At 39.9% G+C, this 18,658-nt stretch overlaps 1 protein-coding gene across 1 annotated transcript in view; it reads right to left on the bottom strand.

Moving 5' to 3' along the window:
• LOC126458511 (protein FAN-like) overlaps positions 1–18,658 on the bottom strand; it is a 209,785-nt gene that overhangs the window by 71,252 nt on the left and 119,875 nt on the right. The window contains exon 14 of the mRNA XM_050095606.1: positions 15,445–15,675. Within this exon, the coding sequence (XP_049951563.1) occupies positions 15,445–15,675 (231 nt within the window). The remainder of the gene's footprint in view (positions 1–15,444; positions 15,676–18,658) is intronic.

Raw genomic sequence — 18,658 nt, 5'->3', positions numbered from 1 at the left:
GGCAGGCTGGGACAGGGAGGGGGAGGGATAGCAGGGTAGGGGTGGGGGATGATTGACACACTGCTGGGGAGCATGCAGGGACGAGGTGAAGAGAGGGTGGGGCACCTAGGTGCAGTTGAGACGTTAGACGGAGGGTGGGGGAGGGGTGGCGGGGTAGCAGAAAAGGAGAGAAGTAAAAAGACTGGGTGTATTGTTAAAATAGAGTGCAGTGTAGTGCTGGAATGGGAGCAGGGAAGGGACTAGATGAGTTAGGGCAATGACTAAGGAAGGTTGAGGTCACACAGGAATGTAGGATATATTGCAGGGAAAGTCCCCTCCTATGCAAATCAGAAAAGCTGGTGGGAAGGAACCATATGGCACAGGCTGTGAAGTAGTCATTGAAATGAAGAATGTCATGTTTGGCAGCATGTTCAGCAGCATGTAGTTGAGAAACAGGTGAATAAAGCTGCTGTGAAAATCTTTGATCATTTCTCCAATGATGTAAATGCCTGGCCGATTGCTGTAGTTGTCGTCGTTATCCTCAGTCCAAAGACTGGTTTGATACAGCTCTCTATGCTACTCTATCCGATGCAAGCTACTTCATCTCCGAGTAACTACCACAACCTACATCATTCTGACTCTGCTTAGTGTATTCACCCCTTGGTCTCCCTCTATGATTTTTACCCTCCACACTTCTCTCCAGTACTAAACTGGTGATCCCTCGACACCTCAGAATGTGTCGTACCCTTCTTCTAGTCAAATTGTGCCACAAATACCTCTTCCCCCCAATTCTATTCAGTACCTTCTCATTAGTTATGTGATCTACCCATCTAATCTTCAGCATTTTTCTGTAGCACCACATTTCAAAAGTTTATCTTCTTGTATAAACTATTTATCATCTATGTTTCACTTCAATACATGGCTACACTCCATACAAATACTTTCAGAAAAGACTTCCTGACACCTAAAACTATACTTGACATTAACAAATTTCTCTTCTTCAGAAACGCTTTCCTTGCCATAGCCAGTCTACATTTTATATCCTCTCTACTTCGACCATCATGTTATTTTGCTCCCCAAATAGCAAAACTCATGCACTACTTTAAGTGTCTCATTTCCTAATCTAATTTCCTCAGCAACATCTGGTTTAATTTGACTACACTCCATTATCCTCATTTTGCTTTTGTTGATATTCATTTGATATCCTCCTTTCAAGACACTGTCCATTCGATTCAACTGCTCTTTCAAGTCCTTTGCTGTCCCTGACAGAATAACAAAGACATTGGCAAACCTCAAAGTTTTTATTTCTTCACCATGGATTTTAATTCCTACTCCATTTTTCTTTAGTTTCCTTTACTGCTTGCTCAATATACAGACTGAATAACATCGGGGATAGGTTACAACCCTGTCTCACTCCCTTCCCAATCACTGCTTCCCTTTCATGCCCCTCAACTCATATCTGCCATCTGGTTTCTGTACAAATCATAAATACTCTTTTGTTCCCTGTATTTGACCCCTGCCACCTTCAGAATTTGAAAGAGAGTATTCCAGTCAACAATGTCAAAACCTTTCTCTAAGTCAACAAATGCTAGAAACGTAGCTTTGCTTTCCTTAATCTATTTTCTAAGATAAGCCGTAGGGTCAGTATTGCCTCATGTGTTCCAACATTTCTATGGAATCCAAACTGATCATCCCCCAGGTTGGCTTCTACCAGTTTTTCCATTCGTCTGTAAAGAATTCGTGTTAGTATTTTGCAGCCATGGCTTATTAAGCTGATGGTTCCATAATTTTCACGCCTGCTTTCTTTGGGATTGGAATTATTATATTCTTCTTGAAGTCTGAGGGTATTTCACCTGTCTCACCATCTTGTTCACCATATGGTAGAGTTTTGTCATGGCTGGCTCTCCCAATGCTATCAGTAGTTCTAAAAGAATGTTTTCAACTCCTGGGACCTTATTTCGACTTTGGTCTTTCACTACTCTGTCAAATTTTTCATGCAGTATCTTATCTCCCATTTCATCTTCATTTATGCCCTCTACCATTTCTGTAATATTTCTCTCAAGAACACTGCCCTTGTATAGACCCTCTATATACTAATTCCATCTTTCTGCTTTTCCTTCTTTGCTTGGAATTGGTTTACCATCTGAGCTCTTAATATTCATGCAGGTTGTTCCCTTTCCTCCAAAGGTCTCTTTAATTTTCCTGTAGGCAGTACCTATCTTACCCCTAGTGATATATGCCTCTACATCTTTACATGTGCCCTCTACCCATCCTTGCTTAGCCATTTTGCACTTCTTGACAATCTCATTTTTGAGGTGTTTGTATTCGTTTTTGCCTGCTTCATTTACTGCATTTTTATATTTCCTCCTTTCATCAATTAAATTCAAGATCTCTTCCGTTACCCAAGGATGTCTACTAGTCCTCATCTTTTTATCTACTTGATCCTGTGCTGCCTTGACTATTTCATCACTCAAAGCTACCCAATCTTCTTCTTCTGCATTTCTTTCCCCAGTTCTTGTCAATCATTTCCCAATGCTCTCTCTGAAACACTCTAAACCTCTGGTTCTTTCAGTTTATCCAGGTCTCATTTCCTTCAAATACCACCTTTTTGCAGGTTCTTCAGCTTTAATCTACAGTTCTTAACCAATAGAGTGTGATCAGAGACCACATCCGCCCCTGGAAATGTCTTACAATTTAAAATCTGGTTCCTAAATCTCTGTGTTACCATTATATAATTCATCTGGAACCTTCCAGTGTCTCCAGGCTTCTTCCACGTACACAACCTTCTTTCACGATTCTTAAATTCTTTGATTACGTTATGCTTTGTGCAAAATTCTACCGGGTGGCTTCCTCTTTCAATTCTTACTGCCATTCCATATTCACTGACTACTTTTCCTTCTCTTCCTGTCCTCACTATCGAATTCCAGTCACCCGTAACTATTAAGTTTTCATCTGCCTTCACTATCTGAATAATTACTTTTATCGCATCATACATTTCTTCAATCTCTTCATCATCTGGAATTATGCCTAGTTGGCATATAAACTTGTACTACTGTGGTAGGCATGGGCTTCGTGTCTATCTTGCCTATAATAATGCGTTCACTATGCTGTTCATAGTAGCTTACCTGCACCCCCCATTTTTTTAAATTCATTACTAGACCTACTCCCCTCCCCCCGTGAAACATGGACCTTGCCGTTGGTGGGGAGGCTTGCGTGCCTCAGCGATACAGATAGCTGTACCGTAGGTGCTACCACAACGGAGGGGTATCTGTTGAGAGGCCAGACAAACGTGGTTCCTGAAGAGGGGCAGCAGCCTTTTCAGTAGTTGCAAGGGCAACAGTCTGGATGATTGACTGATGTGGCCTTGTAACACTAACCAAAACGGGCTTGCTGTGCTGGTACTGCGAACGGCTGAAAGCAAGGGGAAACTACAGCCGTAATTTTTCCCGAGGGCATGTAGCTTTACTTTATGGTTAAATGATGATGGCATCCTCTTGGGTAAAATATTCCGGAGGTAAAATAGTCCCCTATTCGGATCTCCGGGCAGGAAATACTCAAGAGGACATCATTATCATGAGAAAGAAAACTGACGTTCTACGGATCAGAGTGTGGAATGTCAGATGCCTTAACCGGGCAGGTAGGCTACAAAATTTAAAAAGGGAAATGGATAGGATAAAGTTAGAAATAGTGGGAATTAGTGAAGTTCGGTGGCAGGAGGAACAAGACTTTTGGTCAGGCAAATACAGGATTATAAATACAAAATCAAATAGGGGTAATGCAGGAGTAGGTTTAATAATGAATAAAAAAATAGGAGTGCAGGTAAGCTACTACAAACAGCATAGTGAACACATTATTGTGGCCAAGATAGACATGAAGCCCACGCCTACTACAGTAGTACAAGTTTATATGCCAACTAGCTCTACAGATGACGAAGAAATTGAAGAAATGTATGATGAAATCAAAGAAATTATTCAGATTGTGAAAGGAGACGAAAATTTAATAGTCATGGGTGATTGGAATTCGGTAGTAGGAAAGGGGAGAGAAGAAAACATAGTAGGTGAATATGGATTGGGGCTAAGAAATGAAAGAGGAAGCCGCCTGGTAGAATTTTGCACAGAGCATAACTTAATCATAGCTAACACTTGGTTCAAGAATCATGAAAGAAGGTTGTATACATGGAAGAAGCCTGGAGATACTGACAGGTTTCAGATAGGCTGTATAATAGTAAGACAGAGATTTAGGAACCAGGTTTTAAATTGTAAGACATTTCCAGGGGCAGATGTGGACTCTGACCACAATCTATTGGTTATGAACTGTAGATTAAAACTGAAGAGACTGCAAAAAGGTGGGAATTTAAGGAGATGGGACCTGGATAAACTGAAAGAACCAGAGGTTGTACAGAGTTTTAGGGAGCTCATAAGGGAACAATTGACAGGAATGGGGGATAAAAATACAGTAGAAGAAGAATGGGTAGCTTTGAGGGATGAAGTAGTGAAAGCAGCAGAGGATCAAGTAGGTAAAAAGACAAGGGCTAGTAGAACTCCTTGGGTAACAGAAGAAATATTGAATTTAATTGATGAAAGGAGAAAATATAAAAATGCAGTAAATGAAGCAGGCAAAAAGGAACACAAACGTCTCAAAAATGAGATTGACAGGAAGCGCAAAATGGCTAAGCAGGGATGGCTAGAGGACAAATGTAAGGATGTAGAGGCTTATCTCACTAGGGGTAAGATAGATACTGCCTACAGGAAAATTAAAGAGACCTTTGGAGAAAATAGAACCACTTGTATGAATATCAAGAGCTCAGATGGAAACCCAGTTCTAAGCAAAGAAGGGAAAGCAGAAAGGTGGAAGGAGTATATAGAGGGTCTATACAAGGGCGATGTACTTGAGGACAATATTATGGAAATGGAAGAGGATGGAGATGAAGACGAAATGGGAGATAAGATACTGCGTGAAGAGTTTGACAGAGCACTGAAAGACCTGAGTTGAAACAAGGCCCCGGGAGTAGACAACATTCCATTAGAACTACTGACAGCCTTGGGAGAGCCAGTCCTGACAAAACTCTACCATCTGGTCAGCAAGATGTATGAGATAGGCGAAATACCCTCAGACTTCAAGAAGAATATAATAATTCCAATCCCAAAGAATGCAGGTGTTCACAGATGTGAAAATTACTGAACAATCAGTTTAATAAGCCACAGCTGCAAAATACTAACGCGAATTCTTTACAGACGAATGGAAAAACTAGTAGAAGCCGACCTCGGGGATGATCAGTTTGGATTCCGTAGAAATATTGGAACACGTGAGGCAATACTGGCCTTACGACTTATCTTAGAAGAAAGATTAAGGAAAGGCAAAACTACATTTCTAGCAATTGTAGACTTAGAGAAAGCTTTTGACAATGTTGACTGGAATACTCTCTTTCAAATTCTGAAGGTGGCAGGGGTAAAATATAGGGAGCGAAAGGCAGAAACCAGATGGCAGTTATAAGGGTCGAGGGACATGAAAGGGAAGCAGTGGTTGGGAAGGGAGTGAGACAGGGTTGTAGCCTCTCCCCGATGTTATTCGATCTGTATATTGAGCAAGCAGTGAAGGAAACAAAAGAAAAATTCGGAGTAGGTATTAAAATCCATGGAGAAGAAATAAAAACTTTGACATTGTAATTCTATCAGAGACAGCAAAGGACTTGGAAGAGCAGTTGAACGGAACGGATAGTGTCTTGAAAGGAGGATATAAGATGAACTTCAACAAAAACTTATTGAGGATAATGGAATGTAGTCAAATTAAGTCGGGTGATGCTGAGGGAATTAGATTAGGAAATGAGACACTTAAAGTAGTGGATGAGTTTTGCTAGTTGGGGAGCAAAATAACTGATTATGGTCGAAGTAGAGAAGATATAAAATGTAGACTGGCAATGGCAAGGAAAGCCTTTCTGAAGAAGAGAAATTTGTTAACATCGAGTATAGATTTAAGTGTCAGGAAGTCGTTTCTGAAAGTATTTGTATGGAGTGTAGCCATGTATGGAAGTGAAACATGGACGATAAATAGTTTGGACAAGAAGAAAATAGAAGCTTTTCAAATGTGGTGATACAGAAGAATGCTGAAGATTAGATGGGTAGATCACATAACTAATGAGGAGGTATTGAATAGGATTGGGGAGAAGAGACGTTTGTGGCACAACTTGACTAGAAGAAGGGATCGGTTGGTAGGACATGTTCTAAGACATCAAGGGATCACCAATTTAGTATTGGAGGGCAGCGTGGAGGGTTAAAATCGTAGAGGGAGACCAAGAGATGAATACACTAAGCAGATTCAAAAGGATGTAGGTTGCAGTAGGTACTGGGAGATGAAGAAGCTTGCACAGGATAGAGTAGCATGGAGAGCTGCATCAAACCTGTCTCGGAACTGAAGACCACAACAACAACAACAACAACAACAACAACAACAAACCTACTCCTGCATTACCCCTATTTGATTTTGTATTTATAACCTTGTATTCACCTGACCAGAAGTCTTATTCCTCTTGCCACCGAACTTCACTAATTCCCACTATATCTAACTTTAACCTATCCATTTTCCTTTTTACATTTTCTTAGTTATCTGCCTGATTAAGGGATCTGACATTCCATGCTCCAATCCATATAGCTCCAATTTTCTTTCTCCTGATAACGACCTCCTCCTGAGAATGACATCTTCCTGAGTAGTCCCCGCCCGGAGATCCGAATGGGGGACTATTTTACCTCCGGAATATTTTACCCAAGAGGACGCCATCATCATTTAACCACACATTCTCGGGAAAAATTATGGCTGTAGTTTCCCCTTTCTTTCAGCCATTTGCAGTGCCAGCACAGCAAGGCCATTTTGGTTAATGTTACAAGGCCAGATCAGTCAATCATCCAGACTGTTGCTCCTGCAACTACTGAAAATGCTGCTGCCCCTCTGCAGGAACAACATGTTTGTCTGTCGTCTCAAGAGATTCCCCTCCGTCTCCGTTATGGTAAGCCGCCCCACCAACGGCAAGGTCCATGTATGGTTCATGGACAGAAAGGGGGGGGCAGCCAATGGCAAAGCTAAACTTAAAAGTAAGCTGAAATGTCCTTCCTGGCCAACTCCTATATCACACAAGAATTTTTATTTTAAATGTTGTAACTTAATTGAAGGAAAACTTTTATGTACTAGTGTCGTTAAGTAATTGTTGTTAGCTCAACTGTAATTGGTTATATTTACATTTAAGTTATGTTAATCTTCTGCAAACTGACTTGTTCGATGTTGTTACAATACATCATGGAAAACGACCCATGGAACATGTGACTAATCAACTAGGTTTAAGATCTCAGAATGTTTCCTTAGATGAATAGAAAAATGACAATGCACTTATTGCACAGCTTTTAATTTCAGCGAATAATCCAATACTCAATATATGCATCTTCTCCCAAACTTAAGGTGACTGATATGCTTTGTGAATTAAAAATTTGAATGAATATAGCTGGGATCACGAGTGCATTCATAAAAAAATTACGTATCTATGTATAAAACAGATTTTATTGACCAATTTTACTGATTATCAGCAAAAGTTTGTGCACCGGGCTTTGTGGTCTGTATAATGGGTAGTTTTCCACATTTCAAAATACACAAGCAAATTGATTGGAAAGTAATTAGTCTCAGCAAAAGGCAATAAAAGATAAAATTAAAACAATTGCCTTTAATTTATCTTTTACTAGCCCCACCTCACCATGTTACCACCAGTAATTTATTAAAAAGCAAAAAATAAGTCCTAGGATGTATTTGTCCCAATCTTCTATTAGTCCATCTCCCTCTTCTGCCAATATCTGCCATTCCTCTCTTTGAATGTCCATCTCTTCCTCTTTTTCCATCCCCATCCCCATGATAGGTAGGTATGATTAAGGTAGCCTAAGTTTTAATTCAGGGTATAAGCTATCTACATTCCAAATTTCATCCTAACATATCCAGCTATTTCAGTGTGAAGGAGTAAGAAACATACTAACTCTCTCTCTCTCTCTCTCTCTCTCTCTCTCTCTCTCTCACACACACACACACGCACACACACACATTTTTATATTTATAATATATATATATATATATATATATAAGATTGTGAACAGTCACAGTTTCCTAACTACAGTCCACAATGAATGATAATGTTCAGCAGAGAGCACTGTGCTATGACTGGAATAAACATTGACTGTGTAACGTCCCACTGGTTAGTGAGTAGTTAAAAATGGTTTAAATACCTGTGAATATCTTACATTTGGTATCCATCAATGACTGCATACATGAGCTAAAATATGCTTGTTCAATGAATACAGGATACCATAATGGATTTCACTACAATGATGTCGGCCGCAACTGAAGTAAAGTAAGTACGTAGATTTATTCACTTCAAAACCTGTATCTTATGAGCTCATGATCAATATTCAGTGTAATAAGCCTCGTTGTTACTACTACAGCTAGCCAATGGTAGCGCATACTACACGGACGATATTAAATAGTCCAGATGCAGTAATTTGATAGAAATGCATGTGTGAGATCCATTGCATTGTTCAACACTAATACTCAACGAAGTACGAATATGGAGTCACATATCATTCTGCCTTTTGTGATACTAAATCAAACTGTTTAACACTCCGAAATAATCCGTCACTACACTGTTCTATGCTGTCTCAGACAATGTCCAACATACGAGTTGCCCTATTGTAAATCCAAACCTGAATCATGTACCAAGAACTTATCTCAACTGTATGAACAGATCTGTCCTCTCGTGGGTCCAACACTCATCTGCTCTAAAAATTCTCAAGGCCGGGTATTTATACTCTTCCTACAATGTACTGGTTATAATAATGCAAAACATAATTTATAATATGAAATAGTTTAACAACATTATCAAACACACTATAATATTCCCTACTTTCCTAGAACCAGTTTAAGACATTTTCTAAACACATAGAAATCACATTAATATTGAAATTGCAGAAATAAGCATTCTAACAATGCTAAACAATCAATTATCTGTATTTTGTTAATTAGGCTCGAGATTTAATTCCTACCATTTACAGATGATGAGAACGAAATATATTATTCTTTTATCTAAACATTTTCCACACATTAATTTCCCGAATCTGATTTTGATTGTTTATGGTACAACCGTGTGGGGTTGCTAGTCCCCCATCGGGCGCCTCCCCAGGTGACGGATAGGGGAAAGCCTCCCAGATATGGGTGGCACCGGGGAAATGAAATACCCGGGGTGGACCAAAACTAGCAGTGTGGTGGCGTCTGTACTCTAGTGGAGCGGCCTACCAAAGGTGTCTGTACCCCATGTCAGGGGCGGCCTGGAAATTATATTGCCAATCCGTTCTGAAGCAAGCGTGGCGATTATGCTTCTCACCTTCGAGTTATGTTGTGTGACATTAATGTTAAATTTTCCGGAGTAATAGCCCCACAGTCGGATCTCCGGGTGGGAGCAACTTTGATGTCCCAAACACCAAGTGGTGCTGAGAAGAAGATACAGACTCTTCACGTCTGTACATATAACTGTCGCTCTCTAATAGGCAACGACAGACTAGAAGAGATCGAGAAAGAGCTTACAAAAATCAACTGGAGTATTGTTGGTTTAAGCGAAGTTCGCCGAAAAGGGGAAGACTGTCTCCGTTTGCGCTCTGGCAACTTGTTTTACTTTTGTGGCGATCCAGAAGGAAAACTCAATGGAGTTGGGTTCTTAATCAACAAGAATATTGCTGATAGAGTATCTGTCTTAGAAGGAACTTCCAGCAGGACAGCTCGAATGGTCCTGAAGGTGTCGAATAGGTATAAAATACAGATTGTTCAGGTGTACGCTCCCACCTCAAGTCACCCCGACGAAGAAATTGAATCCTTTTACGAAAGTCTGGATAACACCTGTAAAAAAGGTAGCGATTGTCACTTCCAGATGGTCATTGGAGATTTCAATGCAAAAGTTGGCACCAAGAAACAAGGCGACACAGTGGTGGGCAACTATGGGATTGACGACCGAAACGATAGAGGTGAGAGATTAGTCCAGTTCGCTGAGTACACCAGTATGTCCATCATGAATACGTTCTTTAAGAAGCACCCTGACCGAAAATGGACTTGGAGGAGCCCAAATTTCAGTGTCAAAAATGAGATAGACTTTATTCTGTCAAATATTCCGCAGATTGTAAAAGACGTATCAGTGCTAAATCAGTTCAACACTGGCAGTGATCACCGTCTTGTGAGAGCAAGGGTCGAACTCAATGTAAGAAATGAAAGGAGTAAACTTATGAAAGGGAAGAGAAGGGTAATCAACCTCAAAAACCTGGAAGAACATTCCTCGAAATTCCAAGAAGTCCTCCAAAGCAAGTTCCACGTAACTAAAGATTGTGATTTGGCGGAAATGATTGTTTCAAGTGCATAAGAAGTCGGTGGCCTATGCCAAAAAAATAAACAACCAAAGAAATTCAGTGCCAAAACTGAAACCCTTTTACAACAGAGGAGAGAAATGAAAATCCAAACCAATCGTGACATGGTGGCGTATTCCGAACTATGTAAGGCAGTGCGAAGAGAAATGAAAACTGACATACAGAAATTCACTGAAGACACCTTACGAGCAAGCTTGGAGAACAAGACAAGTTTAAAGTCAGCCAAACGCAAACTCACAATAGGTAAAAAGCAGATTATTGCACTCGATGGAAATGACAGTCGAATCACTGAAAAAGAGGCGGTTTTGAAGTTCATCAGAGACTTTTATAGCAATTTGTATAGCAATCCAGGGGAAAATTTGAGTGTATCTAATTTAAATGATATATCTAGTGTTCCAGATATACTCCCATCGGAAGTCAAGTGTGCTCTAGATAGCATGAAGAAGGGAACAGTGCCAGGTGATGATGAGCTCAGCGTTGACATCCTCAAACTGGCAGGAGAGGTAACAATAAATCACTTGGCAAAAGTATTTACTTCCTGCCTGCACTATGCTTCAATCCCACTATCGTGGAACAAGGCTAAGATTATTTTGATACACAAGAAAGGAAGTATTCACAATATTAAAAACTACCGTCCTATCAGCTTGCTCTCAATTTTGTACAAAATTTTTACAAAGATCTTGTTAAACCGAATTAGTTCCACCCTAGACTCAGCCCAACCTATAGAACAAGCTGGATTCCGAAGCAATTTTAGCACTATTGACCACATTCTGACCGTTAGTGAAGTGATAAGCAGAGCGAATGAATACCAACTGCCTCTCTGCATTGCCTTTGTTGACTTTGAAAAGGCATTTGACTCCGTTAGCCATGTAGCTGTCCTCCAAGCTTTGAGTGAGCAAGGAGTGGGAGCAGCATACATTGAAGTGCTCAGGAAAATCTACGAGAATTCTTCAGCTTATGTTAACATCGGCGAATCAACTCAAGAATTCCGCATCATGAGGGGTGTCAAGCAAGGCGATCCCATCTCCCCAAAACTGTTCTCTGCTGTATTGGAAATGGCTATGTCAAAGCTGAGCTGGGAAGGTAAGGGAATTAGAATTAATGGAAGAAGGCTTACCAACTTGAGATTTGCTGATGATATTGCCTTACTGGCCAAAGACTTCGCAGAGCTCCAAAACTTAGTTACAGATCTTGCATCGGAATGTCAGCTGGTTGGCTTGAACATGAACCTTTCCAAAACAAAAGTAATATCCAACAAATGGGTCCCAGCTGGAGATGTGAAAGTCAAGGACAGTCTACTAGAAGAGGTCAGTGAATATGTCTACCTTGGCCAGATTATAAATATGAAGGGAGACATAAGACCAGAAATCTATCGACGCATCAAGCTTGGCTGGCAAGCATTTGGGAAGAATTCAAAAGTATTCAGATCAAAAATGCCAGTAAATCTGAAGAAAGCAGTATTTGATCAATGCATTCTTCCTGTGATGACGTACGGATGCGAGACATGGACACTGAACTCATTCACAAAAGGGAAACTTAGGACAGCACAGAGAGCCATGGAGAGATCAATGCTGGGCTATACAAGAAAGGACAGGAAAAGGGCAGATGACATCCGGTCTGTGACGAAGGTTAATGACATCTTAGAGAGAGTAGGTTCCTTGAAATGGCAGTGGGCTGGCCACGTCGCAAGAAGAAAAGACAACAGATGGACGAAGTTAGTACTGGAGTGGAGTCCGAGAGAGCACCGGAGGCCTAGAGGAAGACCACCAGACAGATGGGACAAAGACATCAAGAAGATCGCTGGTAACACCTGGCAGAGAACTGCCCAAGACCGTCCCACTTGGAAAAGACTTCTGAAAGCCTACCTGAATCCACGACTCGAAGAGGCCACATCATCTAATGATTGAATTGGCTGATGATGATGATGATGATGGTACAAAGGGTATTGTAACTACTATTGTTTGGTATTGCTATTATTCTTCTAAAAGCCTTTTTTATTCTATTGAAAAGTAATTGAATTTAATTATAGCTGGAGATATAAGAGTATTGATCTAGTAATACATAATGCACGGGTGGTAACCATAAGCCTGGAATGTTACAACTGGTGGACTTACTTTCAACTCCTCATTCTTACTGTCATTTGGAAGATAAAAATTTGCTTATTTCTTTTTATGGTTAGTAATCCATCCAACACAGCACCTTTACAACTAAAGACAAACATGTAATCCTCAACAAGATTGAGCTGATCCACAATCTTTTTCTCCTGGTCATGGTACATCTGTGTAGCACTGGACAAACATCACTAAGGAACAGGTTTTCTTTTCAATCCATATTACTATATTTATTGAAAGAAATGTAGCAAAAATTTGAAATGCAAGATTGACCAGAATGCAAAAGCTTAAAGCTGTGCATTTATAGATTATTTCTAGTGAAAGTAGCTCTTACATTCTAATATCTAATGGCATGAAGTACAAGAGAAAATTCAGAAAATGGATACTAATCCAATCAGATTTGTGTTACTTGAATACCCTTTTGAAATCATATGAATGATCAGCAAACAATAATTATACTGGCAAACTGATAGAAAGATATCTTGTTTTTAATGAAAACACTGTAATTGGTCTTGTTATGATAAACTAAGATGTGCTGAAGATTAGATGGGTAGATCATATAACTAATGAGGAGGTATTGAATAGGATTGGGGAGAAGAGAAGTTTGTGGCACAACTTGACTAGAAGAAGGGATCGGTTAGTAGGACATGTTCTGAGGCATCGAGGCATCACCAATTTAGTATTGGGAGGCAGCATGGAGGGTAAAAATCATAGAGGGAGATCAAGAGATGAATACACTAAACAGATACAGAAAGATGTAGGTTGCAGTAGGTACTGGGAGATGAAGAAGCTTGCATGGAGAGTTGCATCAAACCAGTCTCAGGACTGAAGACCACAACAACAACAACATGATAAACTGATGAAAGATTTCTTTTGACATTTTGTAGATGACCAGTCTAAAACAACAGAGAGAATACTCCATCAATAACATACAGAAGAACACAAAGAGGTATAGCGACCAAAATGAACTCCTCCATGCCATCCAGAATGGATTCACAAAGCCTCAGATATGCAAAACCCAAACTGTGCTTTTCTCTCATTACATCTTGAAAGCCATGGACCAAAGTGGTCAGGTATGAGCAGTATTTCTTGCCTTCTGAAAAGCAAAACTTAGTACCACACCAACACTTATTAATAAAGTACAGCTACGTGGGTTTTCAAGTTAGCCTGTTATTTGCTGGAGGTGAGGCTCTATAAAATGTATAGGAGCGTCATTACCAAAAAGATACCGTATTTACTCGAATCTAAGCCGAACTTTTTTCCGGTTTTTGTAAGCCAAAAAAACCGCCTGCGGCTTAGAATCGAGTGCAAAGTAAGCGGAAGTTCTGAAAAATGTTGGTAGGTGCCGCCACAACTAACTTCTGCCGTCGAATATATGTAGCACTACACAGACATGCTTTGCAGGCACAAAGAAAAATACTGGTGCCAAAACCTCTGCGTCAGTAAATAAATTAAAAAAAAAAGGTGGAAGATGAGCTTTTTTTCCCCGCCCCGAGTTTCGACCACTGCATTTTCATACATTATCTAACGAAGTAAATACAAATTCCGTATTGTTCATATTTGAATGTGACAGCATTTCAATGTACTACGAAAATCCGACTGGCAAGACTGTTTGGGATGATTGTCAATATGGCCAACTCTACGTTCTGAATTTTTTCCTACCTGTGAGAAGAGATGGTTGCTAATAGGAAATTTTATGAATTGTGAATCACATGCAGTATTCTCTTCACCATAAGAATAATACGAATATTTTGCCATGTATTCTTTTGTGTTTGCTGCTATCTCATTTAAATCCTGTCTGCCTAATAAACTACGAAACTAGAGTGAGACAACAGCAAACGCGGAAGAATATACGTATCATGTCATGTTTATATTCGTATTATTCTTATGCCCAGTAGTGATACAGTCAGAAATGAAGCACGGCAATTGACTAGATTTTTAAATCTAAGATGACTCTTAATTTCTGTGCAGAATCTAATGCACAAAAGAGGCGTCTGCAAAGATTTTCAAACAGAGAAAAATTTTCGCTAAACTCTCGTTCAGAACATCTTCTATCATACGCAGTCTATTATTTGGTTCTTGTTGATCATTATCAAAGAAAGCAACAGTGTAAGTAACAACAAATAGCAGTCTCTTGCCATTGTTTCACTAATGAGACAATTCCTCTCTTTTTCAAAAAAAAAAAAAAAAACTGTAAACAGTGGTAGTGTGCACAAAAGCAATCCATGCGATGAGCAGCGACAGGCCGTAAACAGTCATTATCAGAATGCGACAAACAATGCATGACACAGTACAATAATGCATTTTCAGCTTAGAGTGACGTAAACACCTATAACAAAAAGAACGGCACTTATCAGATCAAAGAAAAATAAGCAATCAATTCAAACCAGCCGAAGCACGTGAAAAAGGAAGGGTACCCGTATAAATACGGACGGAGTGCCTGATGCATAGCAATGGCTACCTGGTAAAGCTTAACTGCTAAGCTTACGACTTGAACCAAACTACTGTAGCTGTAACGTCATTCATTCGACCTAAGTTGTGCCTCATATTACAATGGACCAGCTTTGTTTCAATTTGGAGGTGCAGCCTAAAACTTTTCTCTCCCCTTGAATTTCGAGTCTCAAATTTCAGGTGTGGCTTAGATTCGGGAAATATTTTTTCCTTGAATTCGAGTCTCATTTTTCAGGTGCGGCTTAGATTCGAGTAAATATGGTACCTCTGGATTCTGAACTATTTGAGCACAGAATATGACCCACAAGAAAGTAATCTAAAATAAGCAGTTATAACAACACAAACAATCAGCAGTGTGATGATAAAAAGTGTGTGAAAAGTTGTCAGAAAGTATGTGATCCATATTTATAATATTTCAGATCAGCATATTATAAGCTTTAACAGATTTCTCCATACGTAAGTACTCTCACCTTGCGATGGAAAGGCATGTTATCCGAGCATCATGCTCTAGTTCAGCAACTAAGGAAGTGGCTGGTTTAATTTTTTTCCCACTGGATATGTCTTTCCATATTCTCACTGAACAGTCCCAAGAACCTGTCACAAGAATCTCTGATTTGGATCCCCAAACAATGCAGGCTACTGCATCTTCATGAGCTCTCACAGAATCAACCATTCGACCAAATTCAAGATTATACAATAACCTGGAACAGTAAACAATTAAAGAAAAGAGTTTTACAATGTAAAACTATATTCCAATAAATTTTGAGAATTAATAAGCGTAACATTTTGACAGGTATTTTATATATGATGCAACAAAAAAATTATGGTCACAGAGAAGACAAGACAACACAATAAACAAGATTACATGATACACAAAATGTGATGGAGAGCAATACTAAAAAACTTGATAACATGTATTTGATTTTTGTTGCAGTTCAGAGTTCTCTTGCCACATGATGCTGGACAATTGGACTAACAGGAGGAGGAGTGTGAGAGACACAATGGTTATGGGTTTCCTGAATGACACATTCTGCCATCTTTATGAAATGGTTCTGAAAAACAACAGCATAGAAACTAATATTGCCAAATAGTGTTTTAAGAAGGAAGAAAATAAAATGCCGCAATCTAGAAAAGGTGTGACTGATAGGATCAATTGCTACAGAGTTGGGGGATAAGGTGCAAACATAAACCACAGGGCTAAATCCATCCATCCGTATGTAGATAATGGAGGCTGTATATATATTACATATTTGCATGTATGTGTGTATATCCAGAATCTCCTCCTAAATTACTGGATCAACTACAACCAAACTTGGTACACATACTGCTTACTATATGAGAATCAGCACTGTGGGGTTGGAACCACCCCTAGCTGCCATACGAGTAGAGATATGGGCACAAAATGGATCTTCTACCTAATATGCAGGCTGTCCTGCGTGACAGGTGTGATGTGCGGATCGTATCAGCATGCCTTGCAGGGGATATACTTGCAAATGGGCAAAGCTGAGTAGAGAGAGTGGGGGAGGATACAGTTAGTGAGAGAGGGGGGAGGAAGAAGTGGACAGAGAAAAGGGGGGAGGAGGAGGAGGAGGAGGAGGAGGAGGAGAGGAGATGGACAGACACAGTGGGGGGAAGGAGATGGGCAGAGAGAAGGGGAAGGAGGTGATGAACAGAGAGAGGGGGGGAGGTGATTAACAGAGAGAAGGGGAGGAGGTGATTAACAGAGAGAAGGGGAGGAGGTGATTAACAGAGAGAAGGGGAGGAGGTGATTAACAGAGAGAAGGGGAGGAGGTGATGATTTCAGAGAAAGGGGGAGAGGAGGGGATGGACAAAGTGGGGTGAGACGAGATGGGAGATGAACACAGAGAGTTTGAGTGGAGGACATATACAGAGAGACAGCTGAGGGAGAGATGGATGGACACACACACACACACACACACACACACACACACACAACACACACACACACACACACACACACACACACACACACACACACTTGGTACAAATATTAAATGGACCACAGATGCATATAACATGTCTACAAGGTGCCACAATAGTCAATACAGCCTAAGGAAAGTCCTCAGAATTGGGAACGTTTTGGGCATCTTTCAACTGTGAAACGCTGTCACCTAAAAAATCAAAATAATAGCCGTCAACATGGCACCAGCAACTCTAAGGCATTTCCATAGGGACATTCACAAACTTGCCTCACCTGATGCTGTGAGGCATGTGAGGCAGTGGCTAGTGTACATTATATGAGCTTATGGAATATCAGACATGCTGTGAGACTGGACTGACATCTTCCTATCAGAAGGAAAGCACAGTTCATTCTTAACTGGGAGAAGTGTTACATACGAAAGTGACTTTGGTCACACCCTGAGGGAGTGTTATAGGGCATCTGCTATTCATGAGAGACATAAAGGATCTGGTGAGGAGCATTAGGGCTGTGAGGCAGTTTGTGGGTGATGCTGTTGTCTACAAGGAAGTCAAAACATCAGAAAATTTGGTGAAATGCAAGATGACCTGCAGAGAATTAACACTTGATACAGGAGCTTGTAGTTGACCCTCAACATAAACCAACATGAGCCACTGCAATTAATTACCAGAAATGCCCATAAATCATTCACATATACAACTGGGCAGCACTCATAGGAAAGATTAACATCCATAAAATATCTAGGAGTATATGTCTGTAGTGGCTCTATAGTGGTACAAACACATAAAAGTAGTTAAAGGAAAGGCAGAAGTCAGATGAGATTCAGTGACAGAACACTACAGAAATTTAATTCACCCATTAAGGTGGTAGTTTACAAAACCTCTCATTTGAGCAATTATTGAGTGTAGCTCGATGGGCTGGGATGCTTACTTGGTACAACCAGAAGAGGAGATAAAGAAGAACAGCAATTTTTCACCACACCTTCATTCAGTAAGTGAAAAAGTGTAATAGGGATGATCATCAAACTCCAGTGTCAGATGCAACAAGATGGGGGGACAGGGCATCACAGAAAGATTTACTGTTAAACTTGCAAGAATACAAATTTCAAGAAGAGTCCATCCACATATTACTTCCTCCCACTTACATCCCATGAAGTGACCATGATTGTAAAATCAGAGAAATCTGAAGTTACACAAAGGCTCTTTGACAACTGTTAAAATATGGAATAGGGAAGGAAAAAAATGATGGTGTTAAAGGAAGTATCCTCTGTCGTACAACATAAGGTGTCTTGCAGAGCAAAGATCTAGTTGCAGAATTTTATTTATAATGTAGAGCACTGCAGTCATAGATAATATGAAAAATGCTGCTCCAAAAGTTTTCATTTGTAGATCATTTTAGCACAGTGGCAAATGACATTTGACTACAACTGCACAGATTTTGTAATAAAAGAGTGTAAAACAATATGAGTTGAATTTTATCTTCTCAGGAGAATAGCAATAAGATGCATCACACTAAAAACCTAAATAGTACTCAGTGTTGTTTGTGGCAATATTTATTTCATGTCACACGTATATTGCAACAACAAGTAAATAACGGATTGTATGACATGTTAAAACTGTATGCTGAAGCACCACGCATGTGCTGAAATCTGCTTTCTATGTTCTGCATTCCACAATTTGAACTATCAAAGCACGTATCATGGACCAACTATGAGCTTTAAATTTGTCATTGGCTCATCATCTTTC

The sequence above is a fragment of the Schistocerca serialis genome, chromosome 2 (assembly GCF_023864345.2).
Source record: "Schistocerca serialis cubense isolate TAMUIC-IGC-003099 chromosome 2, iqSchSeri2.2, whole genome shotgun sequence".
NCBI lineage: Eukaryota > Metazoa > Arthropoda > Insecta > Orthoptera > Acrididae > Schistocerca > Schistocerca serialis.
This window is presented reverse-complemented; position numbering and strand designations above follow the sequence as displayed.